The sequence below is a fragment of the Sinocyclocheilus grahami genome, unplaced genomic scaffold, assembly GCF_001515645.1.
Source record: "Sinocyclocheilus grahami isolate Dianchi unplaced genomic scaffold, SAMN03320097.WGS_v1.1 scaffold1267.1, whole genome shotgun sequence".
NCBI classification, from domain to species: Eukaryota; Metazoa; Chordata; class Actinopteri; order Cypriniformes; family Cyprinidae; genus Sinocyclocheilus; species Sinocyclocheilus grahami.
The window spans coordinates 207,601-235,303 of NW_015506446.1; the positions used below are offsets into that span (position 1 = coordinate 207,601).

A 27,703-nucleotide genomic window follows, 5' to 3' on the forward strand; every position below is an offset into this window, starting at 1 on the left:
ATATACAATTTTTTATAATCATATGTGACCCTGAACCACAAAACCAGTCTTAAGTCGCTGGGGTATATTTGTAGCAATAGCCAAAAATATATTGTATGGGTCAAAATTATTGATTTTTCTTTTATGCCAAAACTCATTAGGATATTAAGTAAAGATTTCCTACTGTAAATATATTAAAACTTAATTTTTGATTAGTAATATGCATTTCTAAGAACTTCATTTGGACAACTTTAAAGGCGATTTTCTCAATATTTCGATTTTTTTGCACCCTCAGATTCCAGATTTTTTTCAAATATGAACCCTGGACCACAAGATCAGTCATAAGGGTAAATTTTTTTAAATTGAGATTTATACAGCATCTGAAAGCTGAATAAATAAGTGTTCCATTGATGTATGGTTTGTTAGGATAGGACAATATTTGGCCGAGATATTGGCTGAAAATCTGGAATCTGAGGGTGCAAAAAAATAAAAATACTGAGAAAATCGCCTTTAAAGTTGTCCAAATGAAGTTCTTAGCAATGCATATTACTAATCAAAAATTAAGTTATGATATATTTACGGTAGAAAATTTACAAAATATCTTCATGGAACATGATCTTTACTTAATATCCTAATGATTTTTGGAATAAAAGAAAAATCGATAATTTTGACCCATACAATGTTTTTTTTTAGCTTTTGCTAAAAATATACCCAAGTGACTTAAGACTGGTTTTATGGTCCAGGGTCAACTTATTTAACATATTTATATTAAAAAGTATAAATATTTTATTTTTCAAAAATGACTTTGATTCACTTTGACCGAATCACTAAAAAGAACTTGAAAGATTGATTCACTCACAAAATGGATAGATGCAATATGGCTTGTGACTAATAGGCACACACAGAATATATTTTTGCATCCCACTGTTCTACTTTTCCATTGTTTTCTATGTATACACTCTATGTCAAAGACCGATTTTGTGTATTGTATCTTTTGCAGCGTCTCGCACATGACACAGCATTCTAAAAACTGCCTGCATCTCAAATTTTTTGAAGGAAAAACGCATTCTGCCTGAATAAGTATTACTCTACACAAGAGCAATTTTTAGCAGCTGAAATATTTTACAGTTCAGTATAGTTTGAAAACTTTTTTTTTTTTACAAATTTCCTGACATTGCCATGTTTTCCATGACCTTGGGATAACTGATGTATTACAGTGTTATTAGGCATGGTATACAGTTAGTATGTACCTGATACTGTATTGAAAATATTTCTATTTTGGATTCTTTTCTAATTCATTACATTTTTCATTAGAAATTAAATGGTCAGTATAACAACTTGAGTGAATAGTTGATTTGATTAGAAAGTAGTACAATTAATTTTAGAATGCAGAATCATAATAACTGATAGTAATTTGAGTAAAAAAGTAGTAAAATTAATTTTAGAATGCAGAATTCAGAATGCTACAGTATTAGGTAAAACCTGATGAACATGTTATCCAGTATTTTTTTTTCTTCATCATTTTATGTCAAAAGCTTTATTTTAAAATGTCCTAAAACATTTTATTTGCATGTTTAAATAAAAAAAATACCAGATTTAAAAAAAGAGGTCTCACACTCTTGGGCCCCACTGTATGTAGACTGGTATATCAATACAGAATTCAATTAATGTGCAGTCACAGGTGTGCACATAACTTCAGGCGGGAACTGTGCATCTTATAAGGTCTGTTTGGCATGTGGATGTAATGAAAAGTCTCACCCTTCGAGACGTGTTAAGCAGCACACAGCCGTGGACATCAGATTCTGTAGGAAAAAGATAATAGGAGGCCTGAGGGGTGAACACAGTGTGCCAAAACAACAACCATCATAAAACAGCTTTTAGAGTTTTTAAGAAGAGAACGACTAGTTTCAAAGTAACACTCTGATAGCATAAAATCATTAAAAAAAACAGCAACAGTGAACATAAAAGCCATCTGCATCAGAGAGCCCCTGTTGTGATCTCCTCAACTTAACCCAACATCACAAATATCTGCTATGAAACAGTTCAGTCCCTGAATACAAAACAAAATATCACTCCCACAACACTGTTTACTAGTAACCGCCAAATATATCACAGCATTGTACGGGACATACTCGTGTAAGTGCATGTGTTGCCGTGTCCCTGTCTGTCATTTATTTGCTTAATTCATGTTTGGTATTGTCCTCAGGTTTGCAGTTGAGCTTGAAACTCTCACGTGATGGCTGCATGCTAAGTCCTCCTCCATATAGAGATTATATAAAGCAGACAGCCTTTATCAAATAGAGATCCCTCAGTCCTGTGCGCGTGGGCCACAAGAAGTCCTGCCCCTGGAAAGAGATATTCAGGCAGGATTACCACGACCTGTGGCTGACTCCTTCACTGCCTTAGCTCCAAGATTAAACAGCCCCTCAGATGGGTTTGGGATTAAAAGGGGAAAATTGAGAATAAAAGCACAGCTTTGGGGTTTAATAAGAGGTAAGTCTATGTGTTAAACTAATAAGGTTACATAACCTCTCAAACCTTTTAATGGCTTACCGTCACCACGTGAAACCGGTTATTTTATTCTCTCCTCTTCCATCCTTCTGTCCTTCTCACTTTTCCATTTGTCATCTGTATTTTCAGATGTTTACAAGTATGCAATATACATTTAACAATTATGTGAGGTCATATCATGTTGAACTGAAATGTACCGCATTATCTAAACACCTAATTAAAGCTCAGTGAGTTGCTGGATATAAATCTTGAAACCACTGTATTAACATAAGATAAAAGGCAGCATTAATTGAGCTCGAACGACACTGATGCAAACCCTAATCCAAAGAGAATTCAGCAATTAGCCAGTTATCAAAACCACATCCAAACAAACCAGCATCAATGATTTCCCGGAGGCTGGTAATAGTCAGATGTATGTTTCACCCCTGTGGTCTTCTGAAATGAGGAGCCAAAGCCCCTCTATCTGTTTACTTTAGTATTTACTTTAGTACGTCACCACGTGAAACCGGTTATTTTATTCTCTCCTCTTCCATCCTTCTGTCCTTCTATCACTTTTCCATTTGTCATCTGCATTTTCAGATGTTTACAAGTATGCAATATACATTTAACAATTATGTGAGGTCATATCATGTTGAACTGAAATGTACCGCATTATCTAAACAGCTAATTAAAGCTCAGTGAGTTGCTGGATATAAATCTTGAAACCACTGTATTAACATAAGATAAAAGGCAGCATTAATTGAGCTCGAACGACACTGATGCAAACCCTAATCCAAAGAGAATTCAGCAATTAGCCAGTTATCAAAACCACATCCAAACAAACCAGCATCAATGATTTCCCGGAGGCTGGTAATAGTCAGATGTATGTTTCACCCCTGTGGTCTTCTGAAATGAGGAGCCAAAGCCCCTCTATCTGTTTACTTTAGTATTTACTTTAGTATTAAGTCTAATGTAAATTCATGTTCCATTGTAGTTTACATAGTTTATTGGTTAAAATTTGGAAATGTACCTTACACTTGGGACTATCAACAAGCAGCAAACTGTAATAATACTGTAATAATTTTGTATATACACTATGAGTTTGTATATAAATTATCGTTCAAACGTTTGGGGTCATTTTTGAAAGAAAGATTTTTGATGTTTTTGAAAGAAGCCTCTTATGCTCACCAAGGCTGCATTTATTTGGCATTACAGTAAAAGTAGTAATATTGTGAAATATTATTAGAATTTAAAATAACTGTTTTCTATTTGAATATATTTTAAAATGAAATGTATTCCTGTGATGGCAAAGCTTAATTTTCAGCATCATTACTCCAGTCTTCAGTGTCACATGATCCTTCAGAAATCTCTCTAGTTGTGCTGCTTACTGTTTTTGTGGAAACTATAATACATTTATTCAGAAATTTTTATGAATAGAAAGTTTAAAAAAACTGAATTTATTTTAAATAAAAATAGAAAACAGAAATAGAAACAGCCTTTAGTCTGTTGGGATATGTCTCTGTCTCTAACTTTGCACATATCGACTTTGCAACATTTGCCCACTCTTCTTTGCAGAACTGCTCAAGTTCAGTTCAATTTGATGGTGACCAAATCACATAACTAAAAACAAGTTACATCATAGTCTCATAAAGTTTATAAAATAATGACTTTATTCAACAATTTCTTCTCTTCTGTGTCAGTCTTCAACAACACGCATTCACGAAGAAGAAATTGTTGAATAAAGTCGTTATTTTTGTTTTCTTTGTGCACAAAAGGTCTTTTTGTAGCTTCATAATATTACAGTTGAACCACTTATCTCACATGGACTTATTAACGATGTCCTTACTACCTTTCTGGGCCTTGAACGTGTCAGTTGTTTGCTGTCTATACAGGGTCAGAAAGCTCTCGGATTTCATCAAAAATATCCTCATTTGTGTTCTGAAGATGAACGAAGGTGGTTTGGGTGAACTATCCCTTTAAACATTATTTTTACATTACTTCAGAAATAATGACTACAATAATACAATGACAAGCACATTTCATGTACCAATTATGTCAATAAATCCTCAATAAATACTGAGAGTGTGGAGAAGGTTGTGGGCATGGTGATGAATTTTTAATTTCACCAAACTGCATGGTTGCTAAAAACTGGCTCACTTAAAGGTAATTTCTTGTTTTTCAAGAAATTCAAGTTAATTTTGACATGAATGCAACAGAAACTGGTCATGGCAGTGGATGAGCCGTTTACTCTGACATCAGTCCATCCATTTCCTGCAGTCTGACCCATTCAGTCAAATTTGTGGAAGAGTAATCAGCCAATCATAGTGCTGCCAAGAAGGACATTGCATTCCTCACATTTACGCCATGCTACAGGACAGTGATGAGAACTCAGCGGGCTCAAGGGAGGCAAAAGAGATGCTGCCTCCCTCTAGAACTCTACTGACTTGTGTGCGACTGTGTTACTTCAGAAAAATGAGTGGTTTAGACATAATTTGATCTCACATTAGGTAATATTTGTTTTGCTTTATTTTTGTAGTATGTAATTATTTCTCACTACCCCTGCTTCACCCCCAGCAATCAAGCAGCATTAAAAACCCAGCAGTATGCTAAATAACATGGCTGGGTGTTCGGTTCAGCCAACTGCTGAAATCATGGGAATTATCACTTAAAATTAAATGTTTGGAGGCCCTGGTTTATTCAAACACACATGCACACACACATGCGTGCATCCCACACAGTTCAAACTCTTAGCAGTATGTCAGAGGAGTGGAATTTGGTTTTAATCTAGACAAGTGCTGACGGCTTGTGTGCTGAGGATGACAGAACATCAGACCGGATGAGACAACGTGTGAACAAACCCCACTCATCCTAATGTGAGCCCACCAAATGCACAGCAGGAGTCACTCACGCAGAAAATAGAATTTAAAACAGAACTAACTGTATTTGAGAAAACACAGAGAGAACATTTGCTTGTCTGATTCTGGGTCAGCTGTCTACTGATATTACTGAAGCTGCGCTCACATTCAACAGCAGCAACGCATCAGGGCAAATAGCAACCCTATTAATAGATATGTTACATCATCCATAAGACATTATAAGTTTCAAAAGTTTTCAGTTATGCAAAACAGTAAACGCAGCAAAAATCTTTAATGGGGCTATATTGTAGCTTTTTTCCCCCCCTTGAAGGCCACTTATAATGTTACTCGAGGTTTCATGCACCAAAAACAGTTGTTGTTTTACATGGCCATTTTCCAGCCTCTTACTGATCCGTTTTTAAACAAGCTGTTTTTCCAACAGTACCTACAGAACTTTTTATATGTAAATTATTTGTGATTAGCTAAACTCCACATTGGTTTCACACCGCAAGCTTGAGCTTCGTGTCAGCTTCACGTTCGCAAAACTACATCGCCACTGCAGCTGCAAACTTGCCAGATTATTCACACTGGAAGTGTTTGTACAGCGTCACAGCAGCGGCTCCAAAGCTACACTGTAAAAAATGACTGTGAATTTAACGGTAAAAGACTGTAAAAATGCTACAGTAAAAACCTGTTAAATGGTTAACGGTAAATTCCCCTACTATTTACAGTGAAAAACTGTATTGGACATTACATGTAATTTTACGGTAGTATACCGTTTTTGGAAGTGAAAAAGACCGTATAAATTACAGTGAATAACCGTAAATCGACTTTCCCAGAATTCCCTGAGTTACATTTCAAATTTGATGTTTTTTTGTTGAAATAACTATGTTTCTTTTTTGTTTTTTCTTACCAGTTTTGTATATTAGGATTGTATGTTACACCTAATGTTGTTAAATGAATGTTTATTGCATTATTTCAGTTTCATGTGTGTTACCATGATGGTGTTTAGTGTTTGTGTGAATGTGCACCTTCTATGTATGTTATTATTTAAATGCTGCTTGTGATGGGCTTTGGTTCATCATGTGACTTTCTCATCACCACCTACTTTTGGTGGTTATCAGTATATTACAAAGGTACAAACAGATTTCAGTACTTCAATAGGTTGGTATAGTAACATTATATCAGTTAATGAAATTATGGTATTTAACTGTAAATTTAAGTTCAAACCGTAAAACCTAAAATGTTGCTACTGTATTTTTTAAGGTAAAATTCCGGCAACCACAGTTGCCGTTTTTTTACTGTGAATTTTATGGAATTTTTTTTACAGTGTACATATTTCTTTACAAAAAGAGCTATAAATTTGTTTTTACAAGTTGGTCAGTAATAAACTTGAAAGTTTTAAAGTCTTGAAAGTTTGTTAACATGGGGATTTGCATGCAAATGGTAAACAACAACAATAGCTCCGATTATGTCCTTTCAGTCATACTTTGATATAGAACATGCGGTTTATGTTTTTTATAAAGCACTTTTTGTGTGAAATCATATTTATTTTGTCCATCAAAGTGTGCTGTCACATTAATTGAGCATGAGCAGCACAGCAAAAATAGACTCAGCACCGAAAACATTGTGTCAGCGCTGCTCATGCGACGCTCCTCATGCGACGCTCCTCATTTGTTAACATGCACGCTGAAAAAATACCCGCTGCTCACGTGCCGCTCACGCTTGAGGTGTGAAACCGGCCTAACAGTGTAGTGCACTTTCGTTGTTCATCAGGACAGGTCAAGTTGTTATATATTATAGTTGTTCTAAAAAAAATACAAATTATACTTATGATGTTTAGATCCATTAGCAGCCATTTAACAGTCAGCAACCTTGGAGCATGTGATTCATTGGTACTTATGTACTTAAGTTTGTGTAAACGCACCTTTTTGCAGATGTGGCGCACATTCAACATACAGATTTATGAGAGATAGCAAAAGCTTTGTTCAGACAGTCTGAAAAAATACCCGCTGCTCACGTGCCGCTCACGCTTGAGGTGTGAAACCGGCCTAACAGTGTAGTGCACTTTCGTTGTTCATCAGGACAGGTCAAGTTGTTATATATTATAGTTGTTATAAAAAAAATACAAATTATACTTATGATGTTTAGATCCATTAGCAGCCATTTAACAGTCAGCAACCTTGGAGCATGTGATTCATTGGTACTTATGTACTTAAGTTTGTGTAAACGCACCTTTTTGCAGATGTGGCGCACATTCAACATACAGATTTATGAGAGATAGCAAAAGCTTTGTTCAGACAGGACTAGATTTACCTGAGATTTGGTAAATATGCATTTCATAAAAACATATTATAACTTTTTTTTTTTAACTATAAAAATTACCAGGCAAATTGCCTACTGTTTTTTTAGCTAATTCAGTCCCATGAAAATTGTAATCCAGTGTCTTTGACTGCAATATATTATTATTTCTCCTCATTTCTTTTGACCTTTGTTGAATACTGTAGCTAAACGTTTCACGTTGTGCTGCCTGGTGAATCTTCATTTTGGATTTAGACAACTTTATTGGCAACTTTCCAGATAAAATATCAGTTGGTTGTTCATGTACTGCTAGCATCTCATATGATTTAAAAATAGAGATATATCAGTGTTTTGTATCTATAAACAGTAAAGTTTATAGATACAAAACAATGATGAATGATGATGAGAAATGATGAATGCAATAACATTTGTTTTCCAAACAATGTACATTCTTCCTCGCAGACTTTAGAGAATGTTTATCAGTGGTTTTTAAAAGCAACTATTTGGCACGCACTATATGCACTATATACTAAAAAGTAAATTACAATGGAGATGTCAACGGTTTCCACTGTTTTTTTTCCAATTGTCATCTTTGATTACATTTTCCTGCAGAGACTGAGGTCAGAAAGAGGAGAAGACGACTTTGTGTGGTTCTGAGTGACAACAGATGACCTGTGGGGGTGCGCGACATAATCACAGCACACCTGAGACTGTTGCCGTGGCAACAACTGACCTGCTAACCTGAGCATCTCCAGAGCTAATCAACAGCTCTGGGTCTAACTGCCATCCCACCCTGAACTCTCCTCGCAAACACACACATTCACTGACCTGTCCCTCCTTGGTGTGTCTGGTTGCCGTAGAGATGAATGTCATCTCCTGATGGGATGGGAGAGTCCTGGCCCTCCTCTTGCTCCTCGCTCCCCTCCTCATGTTCTTCTCTCTCCCTCTGCTCTAAGAGCAGACACACACACACCCAACAGCCTCAATCTATATATATATTTTTAACACATTTTAATACACACAAAATGTTTGTAAATATTACATAAAAATTACAAATGCTACAGTAAAAACATGCTAACTGTCAGCTACCTAACCAAATACAGTGAAAAACTGTAAATGGTTTAACATCATTTTAAATGTAATTTTACTGTAAAATACTGTCAAATATATGTTTTTTTTTGCAAATAAAATAAATAGGGTAACTTGTAATCTGTAACCTATTACATTACAGCTGCCAATATCCCATAACACTGGAAACATTGGCATCATATTTTTATAGCGAATTTCTGGCAACCACAGCTATTTTTTTTTTACTGTAAATTTGACAGGATATATTTTACAGTATAGCACAGTATACAATATTAATTTACAACAGCACACTATTAATTTACTCTTCATATAAATAAAATATAATAAAATAAATATCTAACTTCTACTAATCCTTATTAATATTACTGAACTTTTCTTATCTACAAACATACTGTACACTGTCCCCTGCTGACCCTATACATTACTGACAAACTCATATATTAAAGTTACAATTAATTTACAAATGTATTATGCTACACTGTACATTTAATCCATCCATTCTGAATTGAAGTTCCTCAATGTAAACACAACAAGACTTCAATGATCCATACATTTCTCTCTTTTTTTCCTGTTGAATACAAAGTGTTCTTGGGGTTTAATACCCCACAGATATGACTGTGTAGCCAGAGTGTGGCTGAAGCTGTGATTTATCCACACATGGAAGCTCGTTATTGTTCTCGCTTCTCTGGTTGAATGTGGCATGTGAGTGGCTATCGGTTCCATATCTTTCTCCTCATCTATTCATTTATTCACTAATCCTTCCCTCTATTATCCTCTATGTAAAGCTGGAGAGGAGAGGGGGCTGTTAATCCACGTGTGCTCATTGACTTTAATGCCCTGGACCAACGGTGAGCGGCGAGAGGATATTCCTCTCCCCGACAACGGCGCACCCCTTTTTTCTCCTTTTCTCGCTCGCTCTTTCAAGATCAGAGCACCGTGGTTGATCATATTCATAAGTGTTTGATTCACTGAAAGCCTATTCATGAACAAATTAACTCATTTATTGAAAATACCCCCCATACTTTGTTATAATTACATACGTATAAACAAGAGCCCCTTGAATTAAACTGAGAGAGATGACATAAACAGTGATTTCTGAAATGGCACAATGAGGGAATACTTGAGAAATCTGAACATGCCACAAGCTTTACTTCCACTAACAAATTTTGCACAATTCATTTTACAGACAACATTTCCAGGCACTAGAGATTTATTTATTTATTTTTGCTCAGATTTTGCTGCATTGGGCTTCACTGCAGCAGAATCAGAGGCAGAAATCTTGTCTCTCATTGACTGATGAGAAATCCAGAAATATAATATATTGTGAATATTCCTGCAAGTCAGAAATGAGGGCATGCTTTAAATACTGTAGAAAGGAGTTTTCTTCTGCCTGTGTTTTACTCCCAGCTTGACCTTCACAGCTCTCCTCCAGGCCATGTGTTGAACAAACAAACACACACCAACCAACTTCTGCAAACATTCACTCACCCATCTCTTGATAGAAGTATCCATTCTTAGCCATCCCTGAGGGGGGAGCCTCTGGAAGAGAAATTAAAACCACAATTAACAAAAGACTTCAAATAACCACGAGTGTGTATTAAATAACACAGCATGAATAAGTGTTTCTGATTACCGTAAGAGAACAAAGCAGGTTTGATCAAGCACTGATTCTTCAGTACTGGGACAAAAAAGGTTATCTATCCAGCAATTATTATGGATTAATCTGTTCAACATGTTCGGTTGCTGTCTCTGGCCTCTATTTTCTTTTCTTTTTTTTTTTTAAATGTGTTTTTCTTCTCAATAAATGTCAACACCAACAGATACAAAAATAATGTGTAAAATAGTTATTATAAATATTGATCAATTTAGCATTCATTTTAATTAATAAATTAATTTAGACTACTGGATGGTTTCAAACTGATATTCAGCTTCATCTATTGAATTGTCACCACACTAAGACACACTAATAAAATATTTTTTTCTTTGGTTGCTACCACCAAGATCAATTTAAAATTAGGGAAATTTATTTAAAAATCCCAAACAATTTATTCACAATTTAGAGTTGACATATTATGGCTGCAATATGTGAAAATATAAGCATAATTACTTACTTTTTTTTCACAGAATTTCACCCACTATTAAACTTGTCTGTTTGACTTTTTGAACTCATATCAGGTTAAATATCTAAAGAGGTCTTAAGAATGAAATTCCTTTTAAAAGTGTAATACTTTTAAAAGTAACCTCCTTCTTCTATCAGAAGACATAGTAGTAATTTTTCATTAAAATATGCATATTTATATCTCTGTTGTTATTCAATTGAATATATATTTTGATGGATATGAGATTTTGTTATGGTCTAAGGACACCGAATTTTTGTTCAGGACATTCAAGTGTTAATCTTTGATTTCGTTCAAAACTGAAACATTGTTATTATCATTAATGACAGGTAAAGTTGTCCCATGTGTTGTCCCATGTCTCAAGAATCAGTGTGAATATGCAAACGTGAATATGCCATACACTAGTCATGCCCTTATGATGGTCACTAAACAGCCACACACTCCAAAGCACAATTCTACTGACACATAAATACACACAAACTCACATATTTACTCCAGCATGCCCACACTCAGACATAAACACATGGAACCAGCACACATATTCCCACACCTGTGGCCTACATTCATTTGGTGCCGTTTAAGGGGATATTTATGAGGTGAAGTCAGCCGTGACTGAGGTTTCTCTTTCCCACTTTCTGACTCCCTTAATTGTCAGGTACCTCTCTTTCCAGCAAAACACGCTGCCTAAAAAGAGTATGCATGTACGGCTGGCATAAGTGTACCACAGCACTCACATTTTGGAGCATGAAAATAATTTACACACGAACACACACAAAAACTTGTACATATCTCATCCTGTCGTACAGAGTAGTCTACATCAGACGTAGTGACAGAGAGTTTGTCTCATATTTCTCTTCAGTGACAGCCCAAAAACATGAGCTGCTGTGCCGTTATATTCTGCAGGATGTACAAAAGCAGAATTTGTCAGCACAGGAAACAGACTGTCTGAATATTAAGCTGATATGAAACTCCAATCAGCTGAGACTGGCCAGTCCAACATGAGAAGCCTCAGCATGCCTGACAACCCTCATTCTGGGCCTTAAATTAGCACTTATTTAAAATCAATAAAAACTTTCACTGAAGATTTATATGTAACAAAGACATAACTAAGCTAACATTCTTATGCTCATGTCACTACCTAAATCATTTTATACAATGATTTCTTGAGGGTCATTCTCACAGCTTTTGACGCCAACGAAAACAAGGTTGTGAGCGATAGAAGAGCAGTCTGTTCAATATGTCGTACTGTCTCAAGGCAGTGTGATCTCTAGTAATGTGACAGCCTATGAACACACTCATACACAAGCACATTAGTAAATGAATGAGACACGTTGATGTTACACTGCAACATTAAATAAACCTGCATTTAAAATGTCTTAGTTTCATCATTTACTAATAAACGCCACACACCACTCAAGTCTTACAAGGCTTGACGTTTTAGATGCTGTCAATATGCTTAATGCCTGTTCACACCAAGGATGATAAATATAAAGATAACGATAAAGATATAGTTCTTAAAATCGTTATCAATATTAAAGAATAGCAGAGTCCACACCACAGCTATAATGATAAAGGCACAGAGAAATTGCATCGTTGGAAGCACTTTCAGAACGATTTTTTCCAGCTGATGAACGATAAAAACATTGACACCCAATCAGAATCAATCCTGCTTTCATGAGCTCGAGAATTTAAAGCGGGAGATGAGTGTGAACTTAGAATAAGCAGAAAATATCGTCCAATAGTTATATTTATCGTTCTTGGTGTGAACGGGCCAGTAGCATTAAACAACAGGCATTTAAATAGGTGTCTTCACACATATGCCTTCTACATTCATTTAAGGCCTTAAACACTGGTGGGAACAGAACCACTGTTGTTGTAATGGGTACAAATGTCTTTTTATTTAATCTAAAGGAATTTACGAATGAAAGTGATTTAAATGTATAAAGAAAAATAGTCAAATGATTTATTGTAATGCATTTGGGCCATTTGCAAATAATATCTGCATTTTAAAATATCTATACAAGCATTCTTAAACCTGTGCCTAATATGCTGGAAATGGCTATGTTAATGCTTCTTGTCGTGTCATATTCAATTACAAATTCCATCACATAAATGATAGGCTATTTTCAATTTAAAACTGTGAAATTTGACAACAAAAAAAGGTTGAATGCTTTGCATTGGATATTACTGTTGGTTGTATCTTTCGCAAAATACATGTTGAATTTTAAATGTCTAGCTATTTACTTCAGACTTATTGATCGCTACTAAATCATTGCACTGGAATTCATGTTTGAGTTCTGTGAACAGTAAACCCTTCCTTCTTTGATATGCTTTGCCATCTACTGACCAGTGCTGTTAGTCTGCAGAGACTATCCTATGAATTTAAATTTTAAAACATTTTGTCACCCTAATAACATAGAGAGTAGTGCGTAATGGAGTGCAGCAGATCGGCATCAAGCATGTCAAATATTGGAGGGGGGACCATATCTGATTATTTTAGTGGGGGTGGGGGGTGAGGGGCTTGTCCCCCTCAATGTCTATAGTGGTTACGCCCCTGTATTACTTTAACAGAATTGTACATGTGTGAACAGAACCTGTTGCCGGAAAGCCAGTAAATCAATTTAAAGATAATTTCAGACAAATTACATCATAACGGCACTTTTATGCTGATGTGTGAATTTGTATGTGTTTCAATACAAATAAAAGATGGAAGCAGTTTGATTAAATACCACGTTTTACAATTGCTGAAAATAGTACATTTAATTTGCAATTTAACAGGTTTTATGTGTGAAAGTGAAACAAATGTTTAAGGCCTGAATCACGAGTTTTATCCACTGAAGAGCTGTTTTAAATTATATTTTTGTTTTTTCACCATCTAAGGTACATCACAGTACAACAGTGAATAAACCTGTCCTTTGCAGTCTCATAGATGCTTGCATCAAATAAAATATAGCATTTACACTCAGGTCTATGATCACAATAAAAACCCCAAGGTCACCGTAGAAGGTCACCCTCCCACAGTAGAATGACTATTATCAGGCAGAAAACAGTCATATTTACGCATTCCACCTCATACACTGCTATAGCATGATGCTCACAACCCACCCGGCTCTAATCAACGACATGCACTAGCATTTGCATAAATGGCTTGAGCCAGCAAACCCATAATTCTTTAAATGTCCTCCCGTCGTAACATAATTTAGGAAGCCACGAGTAAGCTGGTGAGGCAGACGGAGAAAACGACTCTCTCCCTCCCCTGCCATTCAAAGTCAGTGACGACGCAGCAGCCGATTGGTATTCTGTGCATGTTCTCATCAGAACCATCCCTACAGACAAAACACCTTCAGCCCAGCCATGCCTACAGGCCCTCCGGAGGGAACGCAGTCACCGTGCTATTTACCCCCACTCTGACCTTTCACTGGGTACTTCGTCTCTGCTGCCTCCAGCTATGGGTACTGTGTGACCAACCTTTATCAACCCCTGGCTCAATGTCTGATCTGAAGATATTTCTCTAATGCCACGTTAGTGCATGCTTATTTCCATTGCAGATGCCGCTCATGGACCGCCTGTTGATATGCAAAGGAAGTGAGCAGGACTGACAGAGGAAGTGGTGCTGCGGCACTTTCAGCCTTAAATCACTCAGGGCCAGGGACGGGTTTGACTTAAGCATCACACTTCCTTTTTAGAGGTTACTGTAGGTATGGTAAGCAGGCTGAGCCAGAACGGACACATCAAATCAAACAAGCTAAGGTTTGCATTCGAATACTCACCCAGGCATGATGCACGAAACACAAACAGACGTGTCAAGACACACTTTCACTTTGTTGGTTCACCTTTACTGTTTTATTCGTTCACGTTTAAAATGCAAAACTCTCTCATTTCAGTCCTGCTTCAGAGTCTCTTCTATAATTACATTTCCTGCAAACCAGAACAAAAAAAATATTTTTCACATGGAGACGTGATCAAAGCCAAAGTGTCGAATGAATGAGAGATAAGGGACAAAAAGACTAAACAGAAAGCTGTTTTTTTTTTTAAATAAATCTTGATTTAAAAAAATTCCTGCTAATCACATTAATGCAAGGAAAAATGTACAAATGATAACTCAAATCTAAAGCAAACAGAAAATACCTGGTGCAGGCTGGGTGGCGAACAGACTCCTAATATCTGATCATCATTACTAACACAGGAAGTGCTGTCTTGGCAAACAGGAAGCAAGAGCTGGCAGAACAGGTCTTCATTGTGTGTGTGTGTGTGTGTGTGCGTGAATATTTGAACGTCAGTGTAGTTTTACTCTCAAACACACGGATCATCATTGTTTGCATGTGCATTTAATACCATGACTAGATTCAGTTCAACTACAGAGATAAGCTGATGTGTGAGTCACAGACTAAAGCTTAGTAACCAGCGAGTCCTTTCCCTTTACACACACACAGACACACACAGGCAATTTCAGACTCTCTGTGCCAGTGAGCAGTAAGAGTGGTGTCTCTTTAAAGCTTGGTGGTCTGGTTGTTAAGAAATACTCATGTATGTGGTTAGTGTGCAACAGAACCACAAACAGCCTGTGCATCTATTCAGTTTCATACTCAAGATAAAGAGCATAAAACATCAAATATGCCTCAGTATCACACTCTCTCTCCTTGCTTTGATTTTTTTTCAGACAAGACTAGACACGCTAAAAAAATACAGTCGGAATGGACGACCTCTCTCTGGCGAATAATGCAAATTTACAGATAAAAGTGTGCAAAGATGAAACAAGAGCGAGCATGTTGTTGCGCGCAGCTGAGGTGGCTGTGTAGCTTGTCTGGTGTGAAAGCGGGAGTGTATAGTAAAACTGTCCTCCCTCTCTCTCTCTCTCTCTTACACAAACACACACACACACACACAGTTAAATTAGCTCATCACAGAGATGCTAGGTCACACAAGACAGCCGCTCAATCTCACTGCTTCCTTCAAGGCAGTAAACTTAATGTGATATTCTTCTTTGAAACTGAACCTCATAATAAGTGCATCGGAAGTTGTGCATCTGTGATGCATCTAGTTCTTCAGAACAAAATCAACATTTCCAATTGCAATTCAAATTTACATTTTGTACTTTCTTAAAGGGACAGTTAACCAAAAATAAACATTACTGGGCAGAGGCTGTCAAGCAACAACAAAAAAATTGTGTATATGTATATGTCAAGTCTGTTTGTCCAGTGTTAAAGTTGAGTTGTTCGTGTGTTACTGCCTACCTTCTGTGGATTCCTTTTGTGTGGTTTATATGAAAGATTATTTGCATTCATCTTCGTCTTCGTCGTTCGCTTATCACACCGTACAGTGACAATATTAATTTATACGTATCATATATCTGTCTGTTAATCTCAAAGTTATCGTATGTCTTCAGAGGACTTGGATTATATTGGATTAAGTCATATGGACTTTACAAAAATCTTATAATGTGCTTTTTTTATTTCCTGGGTTCATCAGCCCCTATCCCCATACATTTTCAATGTATGAGAAGGATATTCTTCAAAACATCTTTCATATTCAACGGAAGCAAGAAAATCAAGAGGCTTGGAAAGACGTGAAAGTGAATAAATGATTACAGAATTATTTTGGGGAGAACTATCCCTCTTACTTTTTCATCAAGACAGTATTTAATTTGTCACGGAAATCTCACGGTGCATCTCTGCAAGTTTGCATAATGTAAAAAAATAAATACATCTAGTAAATTGAGTTTGTGAGGCTGTTACATCCAGCCATATGGCACCACGCTCTGGCAGACCAAAAACATTAATCCCTGCCCTGACAAATGGACAATGTGCATTAAAAATTGGAGGTAAGAAACAGTGCACATGGCCTGTAATATAAAAGCACATCAAACATGTGAATGCATCTTTTACATACGCTATTACAGCTGTAATATCATAAGAGAACGTACAAATGCAGAAAGCATGTGCTTTGGGTTTAGAAACGCTGCTTAGGAATTTAGTCACTGTTATTTCATAGACCTTAGGTTTTTGAGATCTTTTAATCCAGCTGTACCTGTACGAGTAGGGCCATGCTTTGACATAAATATGACTTTGGCAATGTGAGAGATAAGGTATGAGAGAAAGAAAGCCATCTCTTGCAGGTTGTGATTGTATTTTGGTTGTCTAGCAGTGTGTAGTGATGGTCCTTTAGCGTAGATACACCTCTACTAAACAGACAGACAGAAAGAAAGAAAGACAGATTAAAGGTGCTCTCTGCCACGTTTTAATGTCACTAACAACCCTGATCTACGAGAGAGCAAGCAGGAAATAGAGAGACTTAATATGCCTGCTGGCTTTTTGGCACGCGAGTCTCCAACTGCTTAGAGAGGGAATTCCTTCTGAAGACCAATAATGACACATACATACACACATGCTGCTTCTTTTGGGAATACGGGAAGAGCGTGATGAGGCAAGAAGAAGGAGAGAGACACGGAGTTGTGTCTGTGCGTGTATGAGTCTGCTTGACAGAATATTGCTGGAGAGAAAAAGCCAAACTGTTGACGATGCATTCTCTTCAGAAATAAACTGTGGACAGCGCTAAAGACATATTAATATACATGCTGTTGTTGGAGTAATAGAGGAAAGAAAACTAAATGCTATAATTATTAAATGAGAAAAAAATACTGTTTCTGCATGCAAATGAGCATGTTATGGATCTTCAACATATAAACACCCTTTAAAAATATTTTAGAAAGGCCAAGCTGAATTAGTTTCTTCATGCAAGTGTGACATCGGCATACATAAATTTTCCTCTGCTGGAAGATGCGTTTGATTCTCGGCATAAAGTCTTGTCCGGTTTGGAACTGCATACTTGCACAGAAAAAGGTTTGAGTGACAAGAAATCGACTAATTATGTTTTGTTTTTAGGAGTACATTTATTTTACAGCATGAAAAAAACTGAATTAATTCAAAAAGGGCACAGCAGTGTTGATCTGTGAGAAGCAATGATCAAAAATGTGTGTAGAAGTTTTTAATTTATTATTTTCATCCAAATGCAGAGTATTTCACAAACATAATTCAGAAAAAAGTCAGACATAGAGTTTTGCTTATTGATATCAATTTCATTGTGAAAAGACTGAATATCTTTATTCAGACGTTCAAAGAAGACAACTTTGCATAGCACCAGCCAATCAGATCAGAACTGACAATTTCAGCCGGGTCTTGGTTTTTTGAGTGCAATATGCATCAGTGAACAGACTGTGGGCAGTCTGTTGGCATGCTATCTGAGGATCTACTGATTGTATTAGAGAAGATACCGTTCTGATAATAGTTTCATTAAACCTAACACAGAATAAGGTGTAACGCAGTTATAATGTTCTTCACATGTTCGACTGAAATAACCATTCATGGCAATTTGCAGGTAAATCCTGAAGCTGCAGCCATTTGCTTTCAGATGAATTTCATACGGCAGAGATGTTTCTGCTGCATGCGGCTAGGCTGATGTGTCCGTCTCACTTCATTCTCTCAGTGTGATGGGAGCAATCTCCAGGTAACCCTGATAGTGATCTATGCATACTCTACACATCACATGGTGTTATATAGACGTACGTGAACCAGCGGCTCCCTCACTTCCTCTCTTCATCTCACTCTCTATAAGCCGTAGGAGAAAATACGCAGATCGGCATGTGTGGAAAAACAAACTGCATCAAACATTAACAGGAAAACCTAGGTAATATTATGATGATGGCATCAGATCTCACTCTCGTTAACCCATTTATTCCTGTAAAACATCCTCTTGGGCATTGGAAAGAGAAATGGAGAGGGAGATAGAGAGAGAAAGGTGAACGTCAAGATCCAGTGACCGCAGCGCTAACATGCTTCAACATGACAGCCATCTTTAATCACACGGCACCAAGGGAATGCACAGCTTAAATGTGTTTGCATGGACACTATTGTCCTGTACATCAAGGGAATACAGATTTTCCTTTCCTTCATATCTCGGCTGCTCTGGTTTTGTGAGCGCTTTGCTGGGGGATTCCTGCTAATTGCTTGCACATTCCCTTCTTCCTCTATTAAAGCCAGGCCACCATTCCCTCTTACAATCTACAGTACCGCTGCCACAAGACAAGACCAAACCAGAGACAAAACACAAGTGAGAGAGAACAGAAAAAATATACAGCTGTATCATACAAGGAATGTGAATTCTGTTCACATGACTGTTTGACATTTGAAGGCACGATGGTATCTAGTTTATGCCAAAGATGGTTTGTAATACAGCCTGGCACAATGTCTGACTGTGTGCATCAGAATGGTGGTGTGCGCATCTGTGTGTTTGTCTACCGTATGCGTATCAGAAAAGTGGCATTTGTGCGAGGTTTCTCCCCTGACGCATGGGCAGCATCGCAATCAAAGGTCTGAATTCATCAGCATTGGCACCCTCCGACATCTTGAAGCAATCTAAGGTTTACTCCAGGGGTGGGCGGGGGACGCGTTTGTTTGCCTGAGCGTGGGTGTTTGTGTGTGCGTGTGGATGTGAGAGGGGGTTCCTGACATTTTCTAACAGAAAGTGAGGACCGGGCGTTTGTAACTTTTCCCGTGAGCTATATTTAATCTATTACGGAAAAGCAGACGCATGTCTATCTGGGATCAGACTTTTAGAGATGCCCAATTAATTAGGCTCAAGCAAACAACACACAGCACTTGGCAAATCGCACACATATTTGGGCCTCTAAAAATATCCACATTACGGCCGTGTCTGTAAATCAGAAGAGGGCCAAGCTCTCCATCATGTGAACGTCTGTGAAGGCTGTTTCCTTTGCGCCCACAGACACCGCTCTTTGTATGAGAGAGGATGCCCATATGGCCATTTTACAGCGTACCATAAACAAAGGAGATAAACAGAGGAATGTGTGATTCTAATTTCCTTTGAAGACTGTACTGTACAGTGGGTGGAAGACAAATGGGGAATAGAAAAGTCAGAGATGCCTAACCACATTACCAACCTCTCTGGGACCCGGCGGATGACTGTACACGCATATACACAGATAAATAAAGGGACGCACAGCCACGCAAAGTCAATCAGCCCTCCATAAAATTACATCTATTCATATCCCACCATCTGCAGTGCAAATAGGATGTTCAATATCCAAACATGATGGGAAATCATAAATAAAGGAATCTGGGGACAAAATGTCCACCTTTCATGTGTGTGTAATGAGAAGCGGGTGAGCAATCTCAATACTCGTTAGAGAGAAAGACAGTCTGCTTATTACATTAGTCCCATCATTAATTTTATTCTTTCATCCATCATTCATCCGCTCATCTGTTCAAACAAATTCAATCCTGTTGCAGCGATTGCTCACCTATGTGATATTGTGAATTGCAGAAAGTTCTCAGGCGGCCACAGCACGCAGATGGCCTGCTCCAATGACATTGAGATTCTGTTGAAATTATGGTATTGACAGAGTGCCACAAAGATTACCTACAAGCCGAGACAGGCACAAACTAAGTGTCAATTACAACAGCCTGATCAAATGCGAACTTGATGCTGTGCGTCACACACACATGGAGAAACACACACGTAATCATGTGAGGATAGAAAACTGAGACATCAACTGATTTGAAGTTCAACCCTCAGGTGAAGGATGCAAATCACAGTCTCATTATGTGCGTGTGTGTATCGGCGGGAAGACGAGCACGAGATTTAGTGTTTTCCCACTTCTATTACCTACTGTGTTTACACTGAGGTTTTGAGTGAAGGGAAAGGACAGAAAGAGAGTGATGTAGGTGCACTTGTGCTGTACGACAGAGCATGTGTGTTGCATGCAGTATTAGACTGATGAGACGAATTGAACAGCAACATTGTGTACCAGACTACCAACTACACATACCCGCTCGTTCTCACGCACGCACACTCGAGTACTGCCTGATCAGGCATATAGGTTTTGGTCCTAGTGCTACCCTACAGGTACTTGATTTTGATCTGTGTTTTGCATCAGTCTCTTTTCTCACGTCTCTCTCTCCCTCATTTGTATTTGTGTGTGCATGCTTTTGCAATGTGTGTGCAGGTATCTCAAACTGTGTGATGTCATTTTTCTTTTTTCCTGTTTTACTCGACTAAGATTAACAGCGTAAAAGCATTTACAATGCATTCCAGAAAACCAGCCCCGAAAAAGCCTGTCTGCATTCCAGCATAACGCACCCCAAAAAACACCAGTAGCATGTGGGAAAAACAATCCACAGACCTGCAGGATTCAACAGAGAGAAAACTTACAACAACACACAAACACACACGCACCCTCTCCACTGTACATGTTTGACACACACAGTCTCAAATTTCAGGGAACCCTCGGATGCTTAGTCGTGACAGCGCAGGAGCATGTGCATATGTCTGGATGTGTGTGTGTATGTGTGAGAGTGCATGTAGATCTTACCGGATGGCACAAAATGAAGAACTTTGTTTGCTTCCATCATTCCCTTCTCAACCCATAATCATCCTGACACTAATGGGGGCAAGATCACCTCTGCTCCGGTCTCCTCTCTCTACCCTCCTCTCTTCACTTCTACCTCTCCTGCTCTCTTTCTCTCTCATTCCTCAGACATATTTAGTGAGTCAGCCTTGCCCAGCCTCCGTTGAGCTGTGGCTCTGGGTCCTAAAGCCTATGTTTCCTGCGTTTCTCCGTTTCACTTTGCGTACTTGATGCTTGCGGGCATAAATCTTCACGACAAACTGCCTGGCATTTAGCATTACTTTCGTGTGAGAGGGAAATGAGTCTGTGTCAGAGTAGTCAGCAAAATGTGTATTCTAATAAATATTTTGCAATGTGTGACGTGGTGTGCCTGTAAGTTTACATACTGATGTCACTGCAATGTCCTTTGTTTCTTTCACAATAAGGAATAATGTCATTCTTGCATCTAGCTAAATCATGGCATGATAGAAATACACACCCTATTGTGAGGTTTGGTGCTTTTGGATTTTTGACGCTATTATTTTTGATGTGGTGCTTCTGGATTATTTGATGCTGTTATTTTTGGTGAAGACATGTTGGAACAACGTTTCAAAGAGATTTACTGCAAAGATGGCAGCTGAAATTGGGTGTATTAGCTGAAACACATTTCAAGCGACTTGTTTTTTTAGTCAGCTGTGTATGAGAATCAACACAGTGTGACACTGTGATCTTAGTGTGAAGGCGGCTATATGGTTAAATAAATGCAAGAGAGTAAAGACCAATTAAAATAGATGTATAAAAAAAATACATTATGCCAATAGCACAATGGCGTTATTTTAGTCAATTCCATTTTGAATGGCAAATATTCTATCAATTTAAGCCAATGGAAGACTTAAAACAAATTGAAAACTTTAAATTGAAATGATAAAGATTACACCCAAAATATAATATATTTAACACACTTAAGGGAATAGTTCACCCAAAAGTGACCATTTTGTGATCGTTTACTAACCAAACATGTATGATTTTCTTTCTTCTGTGGAACATAAAAGATATTTTGAGAAATGTGTTTTAAATGGTAACCAAATGGTAAAATGGTAACCAAAACTTTTCTTCAAAATAGAAAAAAAGACGTTCATACAGGTTTGGAACAACATGATGGCAAGTAAATGATGACAGAATTTGAAATTTTTGAGTGAACTATCCCTTAAATGCTAAAATTATCTACAAATTTGAACAAAAGCTGAATAAATAGCAGAAAGAAGACAGTAGACAAAGAAAAAGAAGATGATGATTTAGAAAAAAAACAAGCAACAAAAGATGACAATAAACAAGATGACGACAAAGCATAAGTCGAACAAAAGAAGTAGAAGACAAAGATGATGACAAAGATGTTGAAGCAGAAATACTAGCAGTGATGGTAGAACAGAAGAAGCAGAAGACAATGGTGAAGAAGAAGACGAAGAAGAAGAACAGAATGTTTGAGGAATTTCTAGCAAGCACGGTAATGACTTATCATTCCAAGGCTGTTTGTTTTATTTCTCTGCCTAGGAGGTAGGGGGTATGGGGGGGGGGGCTGTTTTTTATTTCAGCCCTCACAATAATTATAAAAAGTGTAGAACCCCTCTCTCCTCCCTCCATTTTGTTGCCATCAAAGGCTCTTTCCACAAAACACACCTGCTGGCAGCATGTAAAAGAGTTTGTAGAGGCGTGTGTGTACATATAAGTGTGTGTGTGGGAGGGGGGGAGGCTGTAATGTTCACACAGCTCTTGTGTAAACCCTAGACTGTATTGTGATGCGCTGCTCTTTAAACTATTCTGTTATGGTCAGACCGAGTACCTCTCACAGTATGACATGCAAAGTGTTTGATTCAGCCACCTACTTGTCCATGCATTCAATGTAACAACACTACTGAAATATCATACCTCACAATCATCATAGTCCAATTGATTTAAAAGAGACATGGTGTATGTGGGGTGTAGAGGGTTAAATTTGGATGTGGGCACAGGATGCTGTGGGTACACAGAGTGAGGTCAATCTCTGACCTTGCTATTGTCCTTGAGTTCAGCAGAGTTGTCCAGAGGTGCCAGAAAAACACACATTGCACCACAAAATATTTGGGCTAGATTAGGGACGCAATGTGCATTGGCCAACAGAAAGAGATCCCTACAGCAAAGCAAATAGTGTTATGGGTGACACACTGCCCCCTAGTGCCCTGTGCGACTGTAAGAGGTCTAAACACCTACCTTACACGACTCTTTGGAGCCGTCTCATAAACACACACACACACACACATTTAATGAATACTTTGTGCTTTCACTTGTGTGCCCTAGACCTCACTTCCTATCTGTGTTTGACTGTGATAGTCAGATCATAAGCTTCACAGGAAATGTTTTGTTGTCTTTCTGGACAAACAATGGGTATTGGAGATTTATGGGTACTGACTGTTGACTGTAACACTTTAAGCTACCTATTTGAACTACCTATTCACACCACAAATACAAGTAATTGGTTTTCAAAGAAGTAAATCTAATAATGTACTCCAAAAACTGTTTTAGTTCATTCCAATAAGTAGCAAAATGAGACAAGACATCAAAAATATGTGATCAACTATATAGTGATCCAAAATTATACAGTTAACTTGCATGTGGAAATAGAGGGTGTTTTTGCAGTACAGCTAAATGTTTAGGGCTCAACAATACAGAAACAGTTTCAACAACTGACACAACCGAAAATAAAAAAAATGACTCTAGATTTTTGTTAAAATATGTTTATTATGATATTTATCTTATTATCATGCAGGCAGACATAGATACGTTTTGGTGAATGTACCTTGTGATAGTCTTTTTCTTTCTCTCTTTCTTTTTGCATGTATGTGTGTGTGTGTAAAACCGAACTACTGCAGAACTACTGATGAAAAGAAAAAAATAAACTTTAATGTTGAGTCCTGCTGTTTCAATTCTATAGTGACAATCTTTTTCTCCATATTGTGACATATATCCAAGTGAAATGGATTATCGCAAAAGAAAAGTGTAAGGCGAGACATACATCTATACTTCATTCGTTGATTGGATGGAGGCTGATCTGAATTTGAGCTCGAGGTCGATTGTGAGAAAGGGGCAGAATTTAAGAGAACTAAATGATTGGAGAAGTCAGGTATACATCAACAGAGAGAAGTTTGTTGTTTCACTGGAAGATCCAGTTATGTCATTTTAATGAAGAATTACTAAGTCAATGAAAACAATTAAACATATAGATGAATTACGCACAATAAGATCATTAAGGCTCATTTACACCCAGCCTATTAAAATATTATTATGCCCTACAAAATGATGTCAAAATGGTTATTGTCATAAGCCGAATTCAGTTGTCCGATTGAATACATTTATTCAAAGTTTCAAATTCTTTCTTTAGTACAAGAATTAAGGTCGAGCCATGCAAACACCAGGTCTTTTGGGTTTGCTTCAAAGACACACACACTCACTCAAGAACACAGAGTTGTACTGTATCTCCAGGAAGAGCCAACAGTCAAACTGAGTGAACAACAAAGGGTGGAGCTTCCTTCCCCTGGACCCTCACCTAATGTAAGAAATGTATCAGTGAGACTATGTGTGTCTGTGTGAGCGCATGTGCACATGCTTGTCAGAGGGCATGCACGTGCATTCACACTGAGATTGGGATGAAGAAAACAATGAATTTATATCTTAATATCTTGACATGCTAGAACAAATCTGAAAGATGTTCAAATGGAGCAATCTTTAATACAGTCTGTCACAAGATCTATTGAATTCACAACCTAAGAATGATACAATAATGAAGTGCAACAAAAATTGTTGGGAGTATTGTGAGTTACCTCACACTTGCAGTACTTCATCAGCTCCAAGGACATGAGAATATGTGGGAGAAAGCATGTTATGTCTACACGTCTACTAAGGGCACTTTATAATTCAGTTTGAAATGGCACCACTGCTGTGGTGGATGCTGATTCTTATGGGTGTGCAATGACGCTTTAAAAAGAGGCTTTCTAAATCTTTTGTATAGGTTAATAAACATGGTATCCTCTTTGATCAGACAGCCTGATAGCTTTTGAATTTGTGAGACTAACAGCTGAAAGACAGCAAAATAAAAAGATGAATCTTTATCCAGCCCTTCCTTCCCTCATTAACCTAGGAGTATGAGTCCAGGCAGCTTATGTGCAGCTCTATTGTATAGCAAGCTATTGGGGCACTCATCCTTTCTTTATTGTGTCAGTCTTGATAGGGAACAGAAAATACAGCTTAATCACGAAGGTAATTATGCTGATACAAAATCATTGTTCATACACATTTTTCATTTAAATGAGACATCCAGAATTATTTATGACTAAACTGTTCATCAAAAAAAAAAAAACATGATAAGATCAGATTTCTGAGTTTTGCAGAAATATCTTTTTAAGGAAAGCCCTTCTGCAGTGCCTGTCCAAATACAGCATATTAAGACGTACATTAACATATTTGTATTCTATTTAACATTATAATATAATTAATATATAATTATAAACAAACCCTATTAGGTTGGGCAGTAGTTATCTCTTTTGAAGTCTAACTTTGGCCTTGTGCTTGTCTCAAATAACAGAACTAGATAATGGGACTGTGGCAGTGATATTTTGGAAAATGCTGTATCCCTTTAAAAAATGACCATGGTAACCATAACACAATACCATAGTTAGAATTATTGAGATTTTACAGCAATATAAGTATGAATACAAAACATATATATGTGTTCATTCGATATTAATTTATTATGACCTTACAGTACAACTGTTGCACATATATGGTTGCCATAAATATTTCGTTTTTAAAAGTTCCTCACCTTGTCCGTTTCGATACAAACATCCTTACCTTCAGCAGCAAAGCGGTTGACAGTCACTCCCCTCACGTCTTTACAGTCTTTATCCGTCTTCATGATGCCTTTCAGTTTGGTACACCTTTTAATGTCTGAAATCACATCCAGGGGAAGCTTTTCTGAGAGTTAGTTTATCTTTATATCCAGACGAACTAGTCGAGTTGTTCTTTTCTCCTGAGTGTGAAACACACACACTGAAATATTAGCAGTGCGCGCGAGTGTTCCGCAGGTGTGCATGACAGCACGAGCGCAAGAGGTGCAGCGCGCGAACAAAAGCTCGCGAATCTGGACCAATCACGCTCCAGCAAAACAGTGCTAATATATAGCTAATATATAATATATACAAATAAATACTGTGTGAATTTTAGAGGGAAAAACAGTTTCCCGTCCTGTTTAAGAATATATTAATCGTGACATTAAATTAACAGCGGACTGATGACTGACATGTATAAGTTAAAACTGGTATGAGGGAAAGGTTCCCCACTAGAGAGCGCGCAGAGAACGCGACACACGTGCTCTCTGTGCAATTTGGAGAGCCCTGCAGCAGTAAGATTTTCTCATTCTTTTTTCATAAATTATGAGTGACTGTGAATTTAGGATTCTTTATTCAGTTCAGTTTTGAGAACTTTAGAAGAGAACACTGTGTTACAGTACTCAGCACTGCTGATCTTTGAGTATCAAAGCACTGGATCAATTTGTCTCTCTTATCTGATTCACCCAGAACAGTTCGTGGAGCCTCTGCTAATGAGTTGAATCAGGTGTAGTAGATAAGGGAGACATCCACAATGTGAAGTGCAGGTCGATGATTGAGAACCACTGGGGCACGTTCAAGCTCAAACCGGTGTGCACCGTTTTGCTACGGTTTCCGGTTTGAATGACATGTTTCCTGGAAACGGTGTGCAACGGGGTTTGAGATGCGTTTTCTCTTGTTTGGTGGGTGTGTCACACATGTCAGCCCAATCAGCAGCAACATGTATATAAACCACGCGGTATTAAAGAGACTCGCACAATGTAATTAACATCCAAATAAATTCACAAGAGCAAGTATATTATTTACACATGCTTATGAACATTAAAGGCAAAATAACTGAAATAATAAGGGCACAAGTATAGATCTGGAACTTCTTTAAGTCTGTCTAAATATCATTTAGTAATTGCAATGTCTTCTGGTCCATATCCTTTCCTTAGTAAGGTGTGCTAAATACTGATTAATGTAACATAAAAATACTATACATATTTATATATTTTGCTATTGTATTATGGAGTGACACTTTCATAAACTTTTCTATGCCCCTCTGATTATATAATGGTAAATATTACAATATCATAGCACAATAACAGCAATCAGCAATAATGATAAGCCTAATACTCACAATAAAATTAATAAGGTCATATAGATCATAACACAGTCTTGGAGGTAAGAAGTGGATTAACCTTCACCTGAAATGTTTGTCTTTTCATCCGGAAATGCGAGGCAAATGTTGGATCACAATAATTAGGAACCACAGTTTCCACAAATCCCTTCATTTGATTGGGATGTTCTCTTTTATTCTGGAGGGCAAGGGCAGTGACTGTAACATCGAGC

The 27,703-nt window shown here is 37.5% G+C and overlaps 1 protein-coding gene and 1 pseudogene across 1 annotated transcript in view; one reads left to right on the plus strand and one right to left on the minus strand.

Annotated features, from left to right (window-relative positions):
• LOC107568643 (sodium bicarbonate transporter-like protein 11) overlaps positions 1-21,359 on the minus strand; it is a 50,292-nt pseudogene extending 28,933 nt beyond the window's left edge.
• Positions 21,360-22,650: 1,291 nt separating this feature from the next.
• LOC107568638 (kyphoscoliosis peptidase-like) overlaps positions 22,651-27,703 on the plus strand; it is a 9,718-nt gene continuing 4,665 nt past the window's right edge. The window contains exon 1 of the mRNA XM_016254610.1: positions 22,651-22,712. Within this exon, the coding sequence (XP_016110096.1) occupies positions 22,651-22,712 (62 nt within the window). The remainder of the gene's footprint in view (positions 22,713-27,703) is intronic.